Source organism: Coregonus clupeaformis, chromosome 19 (genome assembly GCF_020615455.1).
Source record: "Coregonus clupeaformis isolate EN_2021a chromosome 19, ASM2061545v1, whole genome shotgun sequence".
Lineage (NCBI taxonomy): Eukaryota > Metazoa > Chordata > Actinopteri > Salmoniformes > Salmonidae > Coregonus > Coregonus clupeaformis.
In genome coordinates, this window is record NC_059210.1 from 58,518,772 (window position 1) to 58,535,129 (window position 16,358).

The 16,358-nt window shown below is 41.0% G+C and overlaps 1 protein-coding gene across 2 annotated transcripts; it reads right to left on the minus strand.

Annotated features, from left to right (window-relative positions):
* Window positions 1-850: 850 nt before the first annotated feature.
* LOC121551885 (exocyst complex component 7-like) lies at window positions 851-16,232 on the minus strand. 2 transcript variants are annotated; one of them, XM_045205078.1, is made up of 19 exons: window positions 16,041-16,232; window positions 15,642-15,707; window positions 15,200-15,384; window positions 14,732-14,837; window positions 13,826-14,033; window positions 12,440-12,985; window positions 11,917-12,063; window positions 11,399-11,541; window positions 10,300-10,452; window positions 9,833-9,931; window positions 9,510-9,569; window positions 7,475-7,610; window positions 7,262-7,345; window positions 6,300-6,420; window positions 5,732-5,827; window positions 2,971-3,034; window positions 2,792-2,833; window positions 1,974-2,107; window positions 851-1,223 (listed from the first exon to the last, which is right to left on the minus strand). In XM_045205078.1, exons 1-19 carry the CDS (start codon window positions 16,098-16,100, stop codon window positions 1,121-1,123), a joined length of 2,553 nt encoding a protein of 850 aa, XP_045061013.1. In that variant the 5' UTR covers window positions 16,101-16,232; the 3' UTR covers window positions 851-1,120. The 2 variants fall into 2 exon arrangements, with proteins under 2 accessions (XP_045061013.1, XP_045061015.1); XM_045205080.1 differs by lacking the exon at window positions 5,732-5,827.
* Between the last annotated feature and the right edge of the window lie 126 nt (window positions 16,233-16,358).

Here is a 16,358-nt window from a genome sequence, read left to right on the forward strand (position 1 = left end):
TTCCGGGACATAGACATGTCTTATATGGGCAGAAAGCTTAAATTCTTGTTAATCTAACTGCAGTGTCCAATTTACAGTAGTTATTACAGCTATAAAATACCATGCTATTGTTTGAGGATAGTGCACAACAACAAAACACTTATCACGGCAACTGAATGGGACATTCACCTCTGAAGGTAAATAATGTACTTCATTCAGTAATCTTGTTCTGATTTGTCATCCTGAGGGTCCCAGAGATAAAATGTAGTGTAGTTTTGTTTGAAAACTCAATTTTTATATTCAAATGTAGGAACTGGGTTCTACAGTTTGACCTCTGGCTCCACACCCACCCCGCCCGGCCATCTAGATGTGTGACGATTAGTGTATTTTCTGTAGGGAAGCTAATGATCCATCATGTATGACATTCCTGGGAGTGTGCAAACTTACATTTTGTATTACCATAGCATTTTGTTCTCTATAGTTACGTACTTGAAAACCAATTCGGCACATTTGGACTCCTAGCAGACTTGATACAAAATATTGTGCCGTGATGTAATTCTTCACTGGATCAGTCTGAAACTTTGCACACACTGCTGCCATCTAGGGGACAACATCTAAATTACATCTAGAATCCTACATAACTGTCTGGCCTTTCTCTTGCATTTCAAAGATGATGCAACAAAAAGATAAATAGAAAAAGCATGTTTTTTTGTTTGTTATATTCTCCTACATTAATTTCACATTTCCACAAACTTCAAAGTGTTTCCTTTCAAAAGATAAAGAATATGCATATCCTTGCTTCAGGTCCTGAGCTACAGGCAGTTAGATTTGGGTATGTCATTTTAGGCGAAAATGGAAAAAAAGGGTCCGATCCTTTTAACAAGATTTATTTAAACATATTTAAAACTAGTCAGTCATATGTGGAATAATACATTTAGCAATTATAACTCTAATGAACACATGTAATGGAGACTGAAGTGCTATAATCCCCCAGAATAGAACCTTAGAACTCTAATAAATACATGTAATGGAGACTGTAGCTGTAGTATTAGTAGTGTGGAAACAAATCAACAGTGTGTTATTTCCTATAGAGGCAGTGTGAAGGCCTTACATTATCACCTAACTAAGCAGGTTCTCAACCTCAGGCTGAGATATCAAATAGTCTCACGATCATCTCCTCCACCTGCGCTGGGCTGTATTTGTGGTATCTCTCAGGGTGTTTGGAGAAATCAGCATTGTCACATCTGTGTAAAGTACAGGTAAATGACCATAATAAAGGAATATCACTGTACCAGCGTTCTGTAAGAAATTCTTACTGCACATCACTATTGAACAGTGCTGAATAAAAAAAACACATCTCGTACATAGAGACCAAACATACATGGTACACCACAGTTTCATCTACAGTATTTGAAAAGCATCCCTTATTCAACCACCTAATGTGTGCTGAATTCCAAATGGACACCCTAGCCCCTATACCCTAGCCACCCTTGCAGATCTGAGAGGATTGGATAGGTAGAAGCAATATGACAACATTTTCACTCAGCCAATCAGAAGGCAAGATGAAGGTATTACCATAATGATTGTATCCATCCAATCCACTCAGATCTACAGGAGTGGTTGGGGAGTAGGGGGTATGGGCTAGGGAATAGGGGCTAGGGAATAGGGAGTAGGGGCTAGGGAATAGGGAGTAAGGGCTAGGGAGTAGGGGCTAGGGAATAAGGGCTAGGGAGTAGGGGCCAGGGAATAAGGACTAGGGAATAGGGGCTAGGGAATAGGGAGTAAGGGCTAGGGAGTAGGGGCTAGGGAATAAGGGCTAGGGAATAAGAGCTAGGGAGTAAGAGCTAGGGAATAGGGGCTAGGGAGTAAGGGCTAGGGAACAGGGGCTAGGGAGTAAGGGCTAGGGAACTGGGGCTAGGGAATAGGGAATAGGGGTTGATGCTGAATTCAGCAGCAGTCTCCAGTAATAAGCTCTGTGATATGCCATGACTCCCCTCAGCAGAAAGGATGTGTAGGCCTTGGACACCATCTCTCTCTGGGCCTGACAGATGGCCTGGCGCTGCTCTCTGTCTGGGATGGCCCACGCCTTCTGAGCCTTATACAGTTCCTCCAGGCCCTCGTTGAAGCTCTGGACGACGCGAGGTCAAAGGTCATAGAAAAAAGATTGTGGACAGCCATGTACTGTCATGTTATCACATATGTGTTTTGTTTTGTAACAGAAAATGCAAATATTACAATCTTTTGTGTCCATAAATATAGCATCTTACAAATGGTGCCCCATTAATACGAGCCCTAAGCTGACATGTTGGGTTTAGACGTTTGTGATCATTCTGTTTTTGAGTATGAATAAGGGTTGTTGTGTAGAGATGTCATATGGATTAGGGCTGGGAATTGCCAGGGATCTCACGATACGATATCACGATACTTAGGTGCCAATATGATATGTATTGCGATTCTCACGATTTTATATGTATGGCTATTTGATACTGTGATTTTATTGCGATTCGATGTTCCAAACATATTGCTCCCCATACGTCTGCTGCAGAGAGACAAGAGAGCCATGAGAAAACTAGTTTTGATCAGTCATGGAAATACAAAAGTGCTGAAAACAAATTGAAGCTATGAAGGAAAATACTAGAGTTTTGGTGCAGGCACAGCAAACTAGCGCAAAAATAATATTGTGATATTGTCAAAACAATACGATATATCGTCAAAGATAATATCCCTATATGTAACTGTATCGACCCCCCCCATCACTAATACTGACACAGATCCTTTAGGTGCATGGAGGAAACTGGCTTCCTTGTCTTACCTTGAACATGTCTTTAATCATCTGACAGTCTTTTTCTTTCAACTGAAGCCCGATAGTGATGATGTACGAAGAATAGGAAAGGTGTGATTAGGTTTGAATAAAACAGCAAGCAAATCCACTAAAAGGTGAATAGTGTAACTTTATAATGTAATATACGGTATCAAAACATCTACTCTCACCTTGTCACCTGGCTTAAAGGTGGGCAGATGATTTTCAGTCAGGCACTCAGTCACTTTCAACCAACTGCAACACACAAGCAGCACACATTCACTGCACAGATCAGCCGTGTTCAGTAGCACATTCATTAATTGGACTGCCCACAAGTCTGGAACCAACAGGACCCTTAACAGCTTCTACACCCCAAGCCATAAGACTGCTGAATAGTTAGTTAAATAGTTAACCAATAGCTACCCGGACTATCTGCATTGACCCTTTTGAGTCATCACATACACTGCTGTTACTGTTTATTCTCTATCCTGTTGCCTAGTCACTTTACCCCTACCTATATGTACATATCTACCTCCATTACCTCGTACCCCTGCACATCGACTCGGTACTGGAACCCGTGTATATAGCCAAGTTACCTTTACTCATTGTGTATTTATTCCTTGTGTTATTATTTTTCTATTATTTCTCTATTTTCTCTCTCTGCATTGTTGGGAAGGGCCCGTAAGTAAACATTTCACTGTTAGTCTGCACCTGTTGTTTACGAAGCATGTGACAAATACAATTGTATTTGAGTTGTAGCATAGGATACTTGATTTAGCATTGTCCCTGTATGACGTAATGGTAACACTTCACTTAAAGCCTGCAGGTCCAGTGGGGGAAAAAAGTATTTAGTCAGCCACCAATTGTGCAAGTTCTCCCACTTAAAAAGATGAGAGAGGCCTGTAATTTTCATCATAGGTACACGTCAACTATGACAGACAAAATGAGAAAAAAAATCCAGAAAATCACATTGCAGGATTTTTAATGAATTTATTTGCAAATTATGGTGGAAAATAAGTATTTGGTCAATAACAAAAGTTTCTCAATACTTTGTTATATACCCTTTGTTGGCAATGACACAGGTCAAACGTTTTCTGTAAGTCTTCACAAGGTTTTCACACATTGTTGCTGGTATTTTGGCCCATTCCTCCATGCAGATCTCCTCTAGAGCAGTGATGTTTTGGGGCTGTCGCTGGGCGACACGGACTTTCAACTCCCTCCAAAGATTTTCTATAGGGTTGAGATCTGGAGACTGGCTAGGCCACTCCAGGACCTTGAAATGCTTCTTACGAAGCCACTCCTTCGTTGCCCGGGCGGTGTGTTTGGGATCATTGTCATGCTGAAAGACCCAGCCACGTTTCATCTTCAATGCCCTTGCTGATGGAAGGAGGTTTTCACTCAAAATCTCATGATCCTGGTCCATTTGCAGAAAAACAGCCCCAAAGCATGATGTTTCCACCCCCATGCTTCACAGTAGGTATGGTGTTCTTTGGATGCAACTCAGCATTCTTTGTCCTCCAAACACGACGAGTTGAGTTTTTACCAAAAAGTTATATTTTGGTTTCATATGACCATATGACATTCTCCCAATCCTCTTGTGGATCATCCAAATGCACTCTAGCAAACTTCAGACAGGCCTGGACATGTACTGGCTTAAGCAGGGGGACACGTCTGGCACTGCAGGATTTGAGTCCCTGGCGGCGTAGTGTGTTACTGATGGTAGACTTTGTTACTTTGGTCCCAGCTCTCTGCAGGTCATTCACTAGGTCCCCCCGTGTGGTTCTGGGATTTTTGCTCACCGTTCTTGTGATCATTTTGACCCCACGGGGTGAGATCCCCAGATCGAGGGAGATTATCAGTGGTCTTGTATTTCTTCCATTTCCTAATAATTGCTCCCACAGTTGATTTCTTCAAACCAAACTGCTTACCTATTGCAGATTCAGTCTTCCCAGCCTGGTGCAGGTCTACAATTTTGTTTCTGGTGTCCTTTGACAGCTCTTTGGTCTTGGCCATAGTGGAGTTTGGAGTGTGACTGTTTGAGGTTGTGGACAGGTGTCTTTTATACTGATAACAAGTTCAAACAGGTGCCATTAATAAAGGTAACGAGTGGAGGACAGAGGAGCCTCTTAAAGAAGAAGTTACAGGTCTGTGAGAGCCAGAAATCTTGCTTGTTTGTAGGTGACCAAATACTTATTTTCCACCATAATTTGCAAATAAATTCATTAAAAATCCTACAATGTGATTTTCTGGAATTTTTTTTCTCAATTTGTCTGTCATAGTTGACGTGTACCTACGATGAACATTACAGGCCTCATCTTTTTAAGTGGGAGAACTTGCACAATTGGTGGCTGACTAAATACTTTTTTCCCCCACTGTATCATGCATTATGATGCATTTATAATGCATTATGACACTTGTCATGAGCATGTATGACCACCGTATAATCTATATTGTAATATCGTGAGCCTAGGCAACAAACATGAGCTGGTAGATTCGTCAACCCACACTGGAGAGGGGGACATTTTATTAAAATCATTACATTTCCAAGAGAAAGCAAGTGCCAGGATCTCACAGGAAATATGGGTGATTTTTTTAAATACTCCAGAGTTTAGAATATTAGCAGCATATCCAGAGTCCGAAATGCTGAACAGATAAATATAAATTTGAGTAGGGACTTGCATTTAATAAAATAATTTACCGGCCGTAAGAGTAGTGTGCTAACCTGGTTACCAATCTGTTCCTGTTATCATTCCACTCCTTGTCATGCAAAACATGTTTTAGCAATGACAGGGAGTATAAAGAGTGGAATGTTAGCAAAACAGGTTGTGGATTTCAGGCTAGCAGGGGGGCGCTAGTCTCTTATAATAAATCACATAATGATCAGGACTAATGTTAAGACAATATTAGATTCCATGGCTCCCTTCTTCCTCCTCTGGATGCCTGGTCCCTCACCTGTGCTGGTACGCCTGCCTCTGTTGCTCAATCAGTTCCTCGTACTCAACCTCTGGATCCCTGCCGCTGGTTTTAACCACTTCAAACAGAGATGACCTGCAGGTAGATTTCCCTGTCATATCTGGTCTCCCTGTGAGCTGTGACAAATTCACTTATAACCCTGAACTAAAGTACATGGAAAGTCAAAATGTAGCCCACTTTGATTGATCATTATGTTGTGTAGGCCTAGTTAATATTCCAACCTTAGGGATCTCTAATGTCACAAATAAAGATTTCTCATAATTCAGGACCGTTCTGGAACAGTGTTGGAAAACTGCATGACTGGAGTCGTATTTATTAGGGCACGCCACATAAAAAAGTTTTAAAATGTTTTGTAACTGAAAAAGAACATTTGCGTTTCTTAAGTCCAGGTGGTCCCTCCGTTCCCTGTTTGAGCGTTTTCATCCAATTGTTGCCCAATGAACATGACCCTGTTCATTAATGTGCCAGGCCCTAATGCCAGACTCAAGCAATGGTTTATCCACACTCAAGCTAACACACACTTTTGAAATGAACAAAGAGGGCCTACTTCTTCATTGACTTGAGGATGTAGTTGTAGTTGTTGAGGAGGAATATGGCCCCGAGAGCGTGGTCCTCATACACCTTGGCCTTACTCTGTAGGTTGTCCTGGAGATGCTCCAGCACTTTACCTGGAGAAGGGAAATCATAAACCTCATGTAAAACCACAGCCACCACATGGGGGCAGTCAAGACACTTGAACTAAACACCACCTGTGGCTGATTCTGACTCATTATCAAGGTTGAAAGTAGATTCAGTTTTTTGCCAGTATGGGACCTCCAGTATCTAAACTACTCAGTTTATAATAGTAGTTAATTTACTTTCCTTGGAGCAAAAAGCCAGAAACCAGCATATTGTCTTAGCCTAAAGGCATCCGCATGCTTCCCAGCCAAAACAGTTTGGAAGAGTTTGTGTATATATTATGTCGACATTTTGTGAAGTTTTTGTTTGTTTTGGACTTTTTTTTCTTGGTTGTTCGGGCACACACATCTTTTTCTTGAGGCAAGACGAAGTCGGTAGCCGAAGTCTACGCCCCTTCGTCGGTGATTGGTCAGCAGTAGAGTCTTTGTTGTCATTCAATGAGACCACTCGTTTTCATGCACATGTTTTTCATTGAGAAACACTGCTGCACCAAACATCTAAGTTAGATGTAAAGTTGCACGACTAAGATCTCCTCGGCAAAAACATCAAAATTAATGACAGATTTCTTGAGTTATCTTAGATTAATTGTGACTATTTTGAGGAAGTGTAAACTGCCTACGGCTTCTCAAAATGGACAAACAGTACTATTGCTGCTTTTTTCTTGTCTTTTAAGGGAGTATGCGAGCACACTCGTTAAGTTCACCTAGTCGACTTCGGCTAGCCGCCAGCCGAACTGAAGCATGCTGACGCCTTAAGACCCAACAGCTCGGCGTCTTGCCCTTGTCAAAGGTGTAATTCTGGATATTAGACACAGCCATGTTGAACACTCACAGACGTAAGGACTCAGTGCTCTCTGACTATCATTCCCCTTGGACTCCTGACTGTCTGATGGCTGTTCTTCTGATTCATCTGCATCTGGTGAAGAAAACTGTTTTAAATCTACACTGCACATCTTATCTCAATAGGGAAAAAACAACCATCTAATAAGCATCTAGTTTTGTAACATAAAACTTACTCTAATAAACAAAGAGAAAGACTTCGTACCAGTGTCATGTTGAACGTCCACCTGAACACTACTGGACACCTCCATAGTTACTGTGTCACTGTCTACATCATGAGGATACAGGATGGACCGAACAGCATCTGCAAAGGACAGCAACTGCTGCAGGAATAGAATGGTCTGGAGACAGTAAGAGAACAATTCACATAATTGACATCTTTAGTTAGGTCAGTTCAAATGGGATAAAAAATATATATACTTTATTATATACAGTGCCCTCCACAATTATTGGCACCCCTGTTTAAGATGTGGTTGAGGACTTCCAAAAATTCTCTTTTTTTTTTAAACAACATAGAACCCAAATGCAAAAAAATAGAAAAATCCAACCTTTTATTTAAGTACATTACTTTGGTGTAAAAAAAAAAAAATCACACATTTAGAAAAAAAAAACTTGAAATCATGTGTCCCACAATTATTGGCACCCCTGATGTTAATACTTTGTACAACCCCCCTTTTGCCAACAAGACAGCACTTAATCTCCTCCTATAACATTTCACAAGATTGGAGAACACAGAGAGAGGGATCTTTGACCATTCTTCTTTGCACAATCTTTCTAGATCATCCAGTGTCCTGGGTCCTCTCTTATGCACTCTCCTCTTTAGCTCGCCCCACAGGTTTTCGATTGGGTTGAGGTCTGGGGACTGAGATGGCCATGGGAGGACCTTGAGTTTGTGACTGCTGAACCATTTTTGTGTAGATTTTGCCACATGTTTTGGATCATTATCCTGCTGAAAGACCCAATGACGACCCATCTTCAGCTTTCTGGCAGAGGCCATCAGGTTTTTATTTAAAATGTCCTGGTAGTTCAAAGCGTTCATAATGCCATGCACCCTAACAAGGTTCCCAGGGCCTTTGGAAGAGAAACAGGCCCACAGCATCACAGATCCTCCACCATACTTCACGGTGGGCATGAGGTGCTTTTCGGCATACTCATCTTTTGTTTTACGCCAGACCCACTTAGAGTGTTTGTTGCCAAAAAGCTCAATCTTAGTCTCATCTGACCAAAGCACACGATCCCAGTTGAAGTCCCAGTGCCGCTTAGCAAACTCCAGACGTTTACGTTTGTGAGTGTTAGTGAGAAAAGGCTTTTTCCTTGCATGCCTCCCAAACAGCTTGTTGGCATGTAGAGAGCGTCTGATGGTTGTTTTGGAGACTTTGTGACCCCAAGATGCCACTCTTTGATGCAATTCTGTGACAGTGAGCTTAGGACTTTTTTTTACTTATCTTACCATCCTTCTCACTGTGCGTTGTGGCAAGATAAACTTGGGACCTCTTCCAGCCTTGTTTGTCACTGTTCCAGTTGTTTTAAACTTCTTAATGATTCCTCTGACTGTAGATACGGGCAAGTTAAGGCGAGTGGCTATTTTCTTGTAGCCATTGCCTGACTTATGAAGGTCGACACAAATCTGCCTTACTTGAATGGTGTGTTCTCTTGTCTTTGCCATGTTGACAAATGGATAAGAGAATTAGGCCTCTGTGTCACGTCATATTTATACCCCAGGGAAACAGGAAGTCATGAATTACTAATTAAAAGTTCCTAGATACCCTGACCAACTTTAGCAACTACAGAAAAATATATTTAAAAAAAAAATCAATTAAAATTTTCAGCTGAATTGTTAGGGGTGCCAATAATTGTGGGACACATGATTTCAAGTATTTTTTTTTCTAAATGTGTGATTTTTTTTTTTACCACCAAAGTAATGTACTTAAATAAAAGGTTGGATTTTTCTCTTTTTTTGCATTTCGGTTCTATGTTGTTTAAAAAAAAAGGAGAATTTTTGGAAGTCCTCGACCACATCTTAAACAGGGGTGCCAATAATAGTGGAGGGCACTGTATTTAGTGAGAAACTGACAACTGTCTAGTATCCCATGATACTACAATATAAGGAAACACAAACACCCTCTGGAACAAAACCACCCTTCTCCTTACACAAATCTCAATAAGCACATCAGCATTACTGATTCACTTAATTGAATGGAAACTGATGGACATGAAATAACAGAGAAGAGAGTTGTTACATTGCTGTTGAATTCATGAACCGTTCCATCCTTGGACATACTCTCCCTGTCAGGGTTGCTCTGTGAGAGAAAGGGGAAAATTACGGTTTGGTTGAGTTTCTCAAAGCTTCCAGATCATTTTACGTCATAGGAATGTACACAATCATGGCCGAAAAATGATCTCAGTGCTATGAAGGTTTTTGGGAAACTCACCCGGTTCTCTGTCTGATTAAATAATATTATTACAACGATCCAGTCAGAGGTTCCCTTGCTGGATGATTACATTTTTTATATTTCAAAGTCCTTCCAACTAAAACAATCTTTGAATGGTTAGAATGTCGTACCTTGACGTGGGCAGAAAAATCCCCCAGTGCTCTGGCTGCCAGGGTCTTCATAGATGTAATGAGTTTGGAGACCTTGGCCAAGGTGCCGCTTGTTGTGCACTGACACGCAGTATGAAACATGACATCACAGTGACGCATAATTATATATTTCCCTCAGTATACTGCAGGGTTGGGCTCAATTACATTTTCAATTCCAGACAATTCAGGAAGTACACTGAAATTCAAATTATCTTCAATGCTTTTCAAGGAGGAAAGTTTGGAATTGGAATTAGGTTTACTTTCTGAATAGACTACAATTGAAATAGAATTGACCCCAACCCTGACCCCAACACCCCCTGACCCCAACCCTAACCCTCTGACCATGACCCCCCCTGACCCCAACCCTGACCATGACCCCCCTGACCCTGAGCACACAACAATAGAGAGAAAGCTCAACTTCAAACTGTCCTCTCAGTATTATATGGCACCTTTAGTAATGTGTTAAACTCTTTGTCCTCCTCCAGGAGACTGCCCAAGACAGGTAACATGACGACGAGGGCTGTGTAGTCGTGACGTGAACAGGCTCGTCTGACAGAGGACACAATGTTCTCCCCACTCTGGATCAGCTGGTTCAGAGCCACCTGAAGGAAAAAATATTACAATTACAATTTAGAACAACTTTATTGTCCACGCAATGTGGAAATTTGTCTTCACCACATAAAAACAGACATTAAACACCCTCATGAGCACATCATTCTCAAGACCATAAAAAAAAAAGAATAAACAAAGTACAAAAGTGCAAGGTCACATACATAACACCATGTACATAACATGTACATAACACCATGTAAATAAAACCATGTACATAACATGTACATAACACCATGTAAATAAAACCATGTACATAACATGTACATAACACCATGTAAATAAAACCATGTACATAACATGTACATAACACTATGTAAATAAAACCATGTACATAACATGTACATAACACCATGTAAATAAAACCATGTACATAACACCATGTAAATAAAACCATGTACATAACATGTACATAACACCATGTAAATAAAACCATGTACATAACACCATGTAAATAAAACCATGTACATAACATGTACATAACATGTACATAACACCATGTACATAACACCATGTAAATAAAACCATGTACATAACACCATGTAAATAAAACCATGTACATAACACCATGTAAATAAAACCATGTACATAACATGTACATAACATGTAAATAACACCATGTACATAACACCATGTACATAACGACGTCATTGGTCTAAAACTAGAATCATCAAGATACCTTACAGCCAGTGAGTACAAATAAATCAGCCAGGTTGTGTACGATGTATAACCATGTGTATATGTAACCATGATGGTTATATAGCTGTAATGATCTCCATTATGAAGAGCTCCTGATATTAAATCTTTGTTTGTTTTGTGTATCATATGGCCACTGTGAAGCCTTATAATAGCCAAAAAGCAAATGTCCACATTTTGTAGACATTGACAATAAAGTTGTAATATTCTATTCATTACATTTTAATATCCTTCACTTCTGACCTGGATGAGCGTTTCAAAGGTATTGGTGCAGTTCAGAGGGAAGACTTTGGACACCATGGTGTATTCACTCTTGGCCAGGGACAAGAAGGCTGTGATGCAGGCGATGTAGGTCTCAACCTCAATGTTTAATATGCTGTCCCTCCCTAGTGACACAAGACAGGAGTGAAAGGGTGAATGCCATGGAAATATCATTAACATATTATCTCATCTATCTATAGTTTAATGAAACCTTTATTTAACCAGGAAGTACCTTGCTATAAGGAGTCCTTTATTTAACCAGGAAGTACCTTGATATTAGGAATCCTTTATTTAAACAGGAAGTACCTTGATATAAGGAATCCTTTATTTAACCAGGAAGTAATTTGAAATAAGGTATCTAGGGTTCTTTTTTTTAGGGAAACCTGGATCTATGGCATGCTTATTAATATGTTCACAAAAAATGTGCAAACAGAAAAGCATCCGCTGTAACTGTGTCTATAACCATCATGAAGGTGTTGCGCAAGGTGGGTTTTCTTGACCTGTTTTCTTGTTCTTCTTGATGTCAGAATATATGTGCTTGCTCTGCAGCACTGGGTAGAGGAGGTTCCTACTCTTGTGGTCCTTCAAACCCTTCATAGAGCAGTCCAACTGATTGGAGCGCACCTTGGCGTAGTGGGCCTTGATATCTGTAGAACAATAACAGCGTGATTGATCACCATGGCCACTGATCAATGGAGCAAAGGGTGTGTATGTTGTGCTGTTGGGACGCAGGTTCAAATCCTAGGTCCGCTGTGCCAGACATAGACCGTGTTACAGATACAAGAGCCCTATAAAAATGTTTTGCACATAAAGAAACAGATACAACAGATACATAATAAAATGAAGTGAAGGATAATTGTGCAGGGAGAGGACAGGGAAACCCCCCAGAGAGGACTTGTGGGAGGGTCATCGCCCTTACCAAAACGTCAGTTCAGTTACCTATATTTAAGAAAACTAATGTGACGAACATACACCTCCACCCTCCCAATAGTAGAGATGCCACCTAGGCTGCGTTTAACTTACCAAAGGCTGAGATGGGCTTGGGTCTGAAGTATGGCAGGATGTAGGTGGTGGAAGCTGGGGGCTTGGGTTTGTAGGATGGGAAGGTATGGGAGGTGAAGTCTCTAGACAGAAATGGGATAGACTCCAAAGATGGGTGCCTAATATCAGGAATTTTCAGGGTGCTGCACGGCTTCGAGGTGGATACCTTGGTGAAAGAGCTACTGGATTCCAGTTTTCCAAGGGAGTCTAGCGATGGATTCTTGTCTAGTGATGGCTTTCTGTCTAGGGACTGCGTTTTGAATTTACCGAATGACTTCAGGCCGAGCATCTTGGTGAACAAGCTGTTTGCTTTCAGTTTTCCAAGAGAGTCCGTTGATGTCTTTTTCTCTAGTGATGGCTTTCTGCCTAGAGACTGCGTTTTGAGTTTGGAGCAGTAGGACTTCTTGGTGAAAAAGCTGCTGGGCTCCAGTTTTCCAAGAGAGTGGTGCGATGGGTTTCTTTCCAGTGACTGTGTTTTGTACTTGCTGGCAGAGACTCTTCTCTTAGCTGTCAGAGCTGCATCCTCACCTGGATTAACACTGACATCATTAGCATACTCACCTGGATTAACACTGACATCATTAGCATCCTCACCTGGATTAACACTGACATCATTAGCATACTCACCTGGATTAACGCTGACATCATTAGCATCCTCACCTGGATTAACACTGACATCATTAGCATCCTCACCTTGATTAACACTGACATCATTAGCATACTCACCTGGATTAACACTGACATCATTAGCATCCTCACCTTGATTAACACGGACATCATTAGAATCCTCACCTTGATTAACGCTGACATCATTAGCATCCTCACCTTGATTAACGCTGACATCATTAGCATCCTCACCTTGATTAACACGGACATCATTAGCATCCTCACCTTGATTAACACTAACATCATTAGCATCCTCACCTTGATTAACACTGACATCATTAGCATTTGCTGCACTCTGCCTTTAACATCCGGGTTTGGTTCAGTAGGGTGCAAGCAATGTAGAACACATATTTGCAACGTCTTATTAGACGCGTTTCAAAATGTTATTTTTTTCTCCTAAAGAACATGACCCAAGACTCCACTGAATTATGTGGTTTAACTTTACACCAGGGTTGAGATCAATTCCATTTAAATTACAGTCAATTCAGAAAAAAACTAATTCCAATTGCAAATCCACATTTTCCTCATTGAAAAGCATTGAAGTGAATTGGAATTTCAGTGTAGTTCCAGAATTTACTGGAATTTAAATGGAATTGACCCAAACCCTGGTTTACAGCATGGACAACAATGCTGAGAGTAGGGACCTCCTCCTGTTAGTGACAGAGACAGACTACAGGTGAACAAGCAGTACCACTACCTTACCTATCAGCCAGGTGGAGATGGAGATGATGTCCTGAAGCCTAGTTTGGGGTATGAGTTCTACCTCCTCCACCCCACCTGCAGACCCATTCAGTGACTTTTTGGCCAGGACATCCAGGATTTTGACTGTCTGTACTGGCTTGCTGTAGAGCCCCAACAGGACTTGGAACTCAGACTCCAGCTGTGACTTGGCACTCTCTAAACGGCCTCTCTGCAAAAACGATTAGAGCAGTGTTGGGGTCAATTCCATTTCAAACCCAGTCAATTCAGAATGTAAACCAAATTTCAGTTCCTATTCCAAATGTTCCTAATTGAAAAGCATTGAAGAGAATTGGAATTTCAGGGGACTTCCTGAAATTGAACCCGACCTTGGTTTAGAGACCTTGGTTTACTACCATACCCCGTTCAAAGGCACTTAAATATTATGTCTTGCCCATTTACCCTCTGAATGGCACACATACACAATCCATATCGATTGTCTCAAGGCTTAAAAATCCTTCTTTAACCTGTCGCCTCACCCTTCATCTACACTGATTGAAGTGGCTTTAACAAGTTACATCAATAAGGGATTGCAGCTTTTATCTGGTCAATCTGTCATGGACAGAGCAGGTGTTCATAATGTTTTGTATACTCAGTGTGTGCTGTACGTTCAAATTGGAGGATCTAACCGTTATTGGACTATAGTGATTTAAATCTAACAGTTATTGGATATTGACTATAGTGATTTAATAGGGATCATCTCTTCTAGTAAAATAAGGCATCTTGTGACTAATGAGCACCCTTTCACTGAAGCAAAGCATCACTCTCTATTCTGTTGTCCAACTGTTTGATAGTATTCATACTTCTACAAAGAGAACCTGACTTGATTGAAGGACAGATGGTAAGAGAAATACATGAAGACAGTGTTACCAGCATATTCAGCTCAGGCCCGTCCGGGTCTTCCTGTTGAAAGTACTCCTCTGCTTTCTTGAGTCGGTGAACACAGGCTAGATAGTCAGACAGTCTTCCTGCAGGCCTTTGCAAAGAAACACATGTACATACAGAAAAATATAATGTATTTCATTCTAAAATGATCAGTTGATCAGTCATGTATTTGACACAAATAGGACTATTCTCCCTCTCCTTCTCCCTTGACCCATACTGAACCTCTATTCAAATGAACGTCAGTAGTACTCTTTTCACTCTATCGTGCCTTCCCAAAACGAACTGTGCTGGCTTGGCTCATTTCTTTTCACATTGTCCTTTTCCAGTGTAATTCCAGCAACTAAGTATAACCTAACCAGGCCAGTGCAGGCCAATTCCGCCCAGTATTGTGAATAGGGTATACAAGGTCAAATATGGGGCTTGTGTGTGTGTCATCATGCTCCTTACTCTCACCCCTGTATGATGACCTTGTCTGTGTCTCGGACGGCTTGGTAATGACTGATGGCATCGTCCAGGTAGAATAATGTCTTCTGCATTGTCCCCTTCAGCTGCAGTAGGTTCTGTGTGCTGTCATGCATGGGAATGACCGAGTTCTCCAGGTGCTCCAGACGGCCCTCGAACGATGAGAGAATGGACACCTTGGACACCAAACCTTTAGCTACACTGTCTCATGTCAAGCTTGCATAGAACTGTAGCTATCTTAAAAAGATATGGCATTTGAACTCTACTTTATTTGCAATCCAATCCATGAACTCCGCAATACTTTTTAGCTAATCATATTCTGTAAGAGGTGCAGGAACTCAAGTAGTAGAACATTTGAGGTGTGGTACTCAGTTCTGATTAGATTAATATCTGTGAAGGATTCAAGGTTGCTTTGCTTTCAGATTTAGCTTACCATGCCTTTAGTCAGCTGATCACTTCTTTTGAGGCTATCACTAACGAATGTCAGCAGATCTTGATCCTTGATAAGAAAACGGATAGTAACTAGCTTGTTAGCTTAAGCTAACTTGGCTAGCTCTTCCTACAGCTACAGCAAATATTGTCCCATTTAACGCGGCTACAGTGACTTCTCAAATAATCAAAATGTTAACAGTAAGTCTACTACTGTAGCTAGCAATGTCATATAATATTAGGACAGAAGTGTGAAGTGTTCACTAGCCATTTTGTGGTCTGAATGACACCCTAATCCAGGCTTGTTACTAGCAACAAGCTACAGCTGCTAATGTCAGTCCTAGCTTATTGATGTTAAATTGAATTGCTAAAGCTAGCTACTGCAACTAGCCAGCGCGCCTACTTGTTTGAGCTTCTCCTCAAGCTTCCCTCTCCACAAAGATGTTTCTTCTGTTGCAGTCATTCTGTTAACAATTCCCTTATCTTATTAGGTATAACTTCACTATTTTATTGTCAAGCATTTGTAACACTGTTCACCCCCTGCCAGGTAAATTAGTTAGCCAACTGAACCACAGATGAAAGGGTTTGTTGACGGTTGGTCACGTGGCTTGAGCTTCTTCGTGCCAAACTTCCAAGGAGGAATTCCATTGGCTTGGCTGCATTCAGTGTCCACTGTGGAATGTTTTTGCCTGATATTAAAAGAACTCACTTGACACGTTTT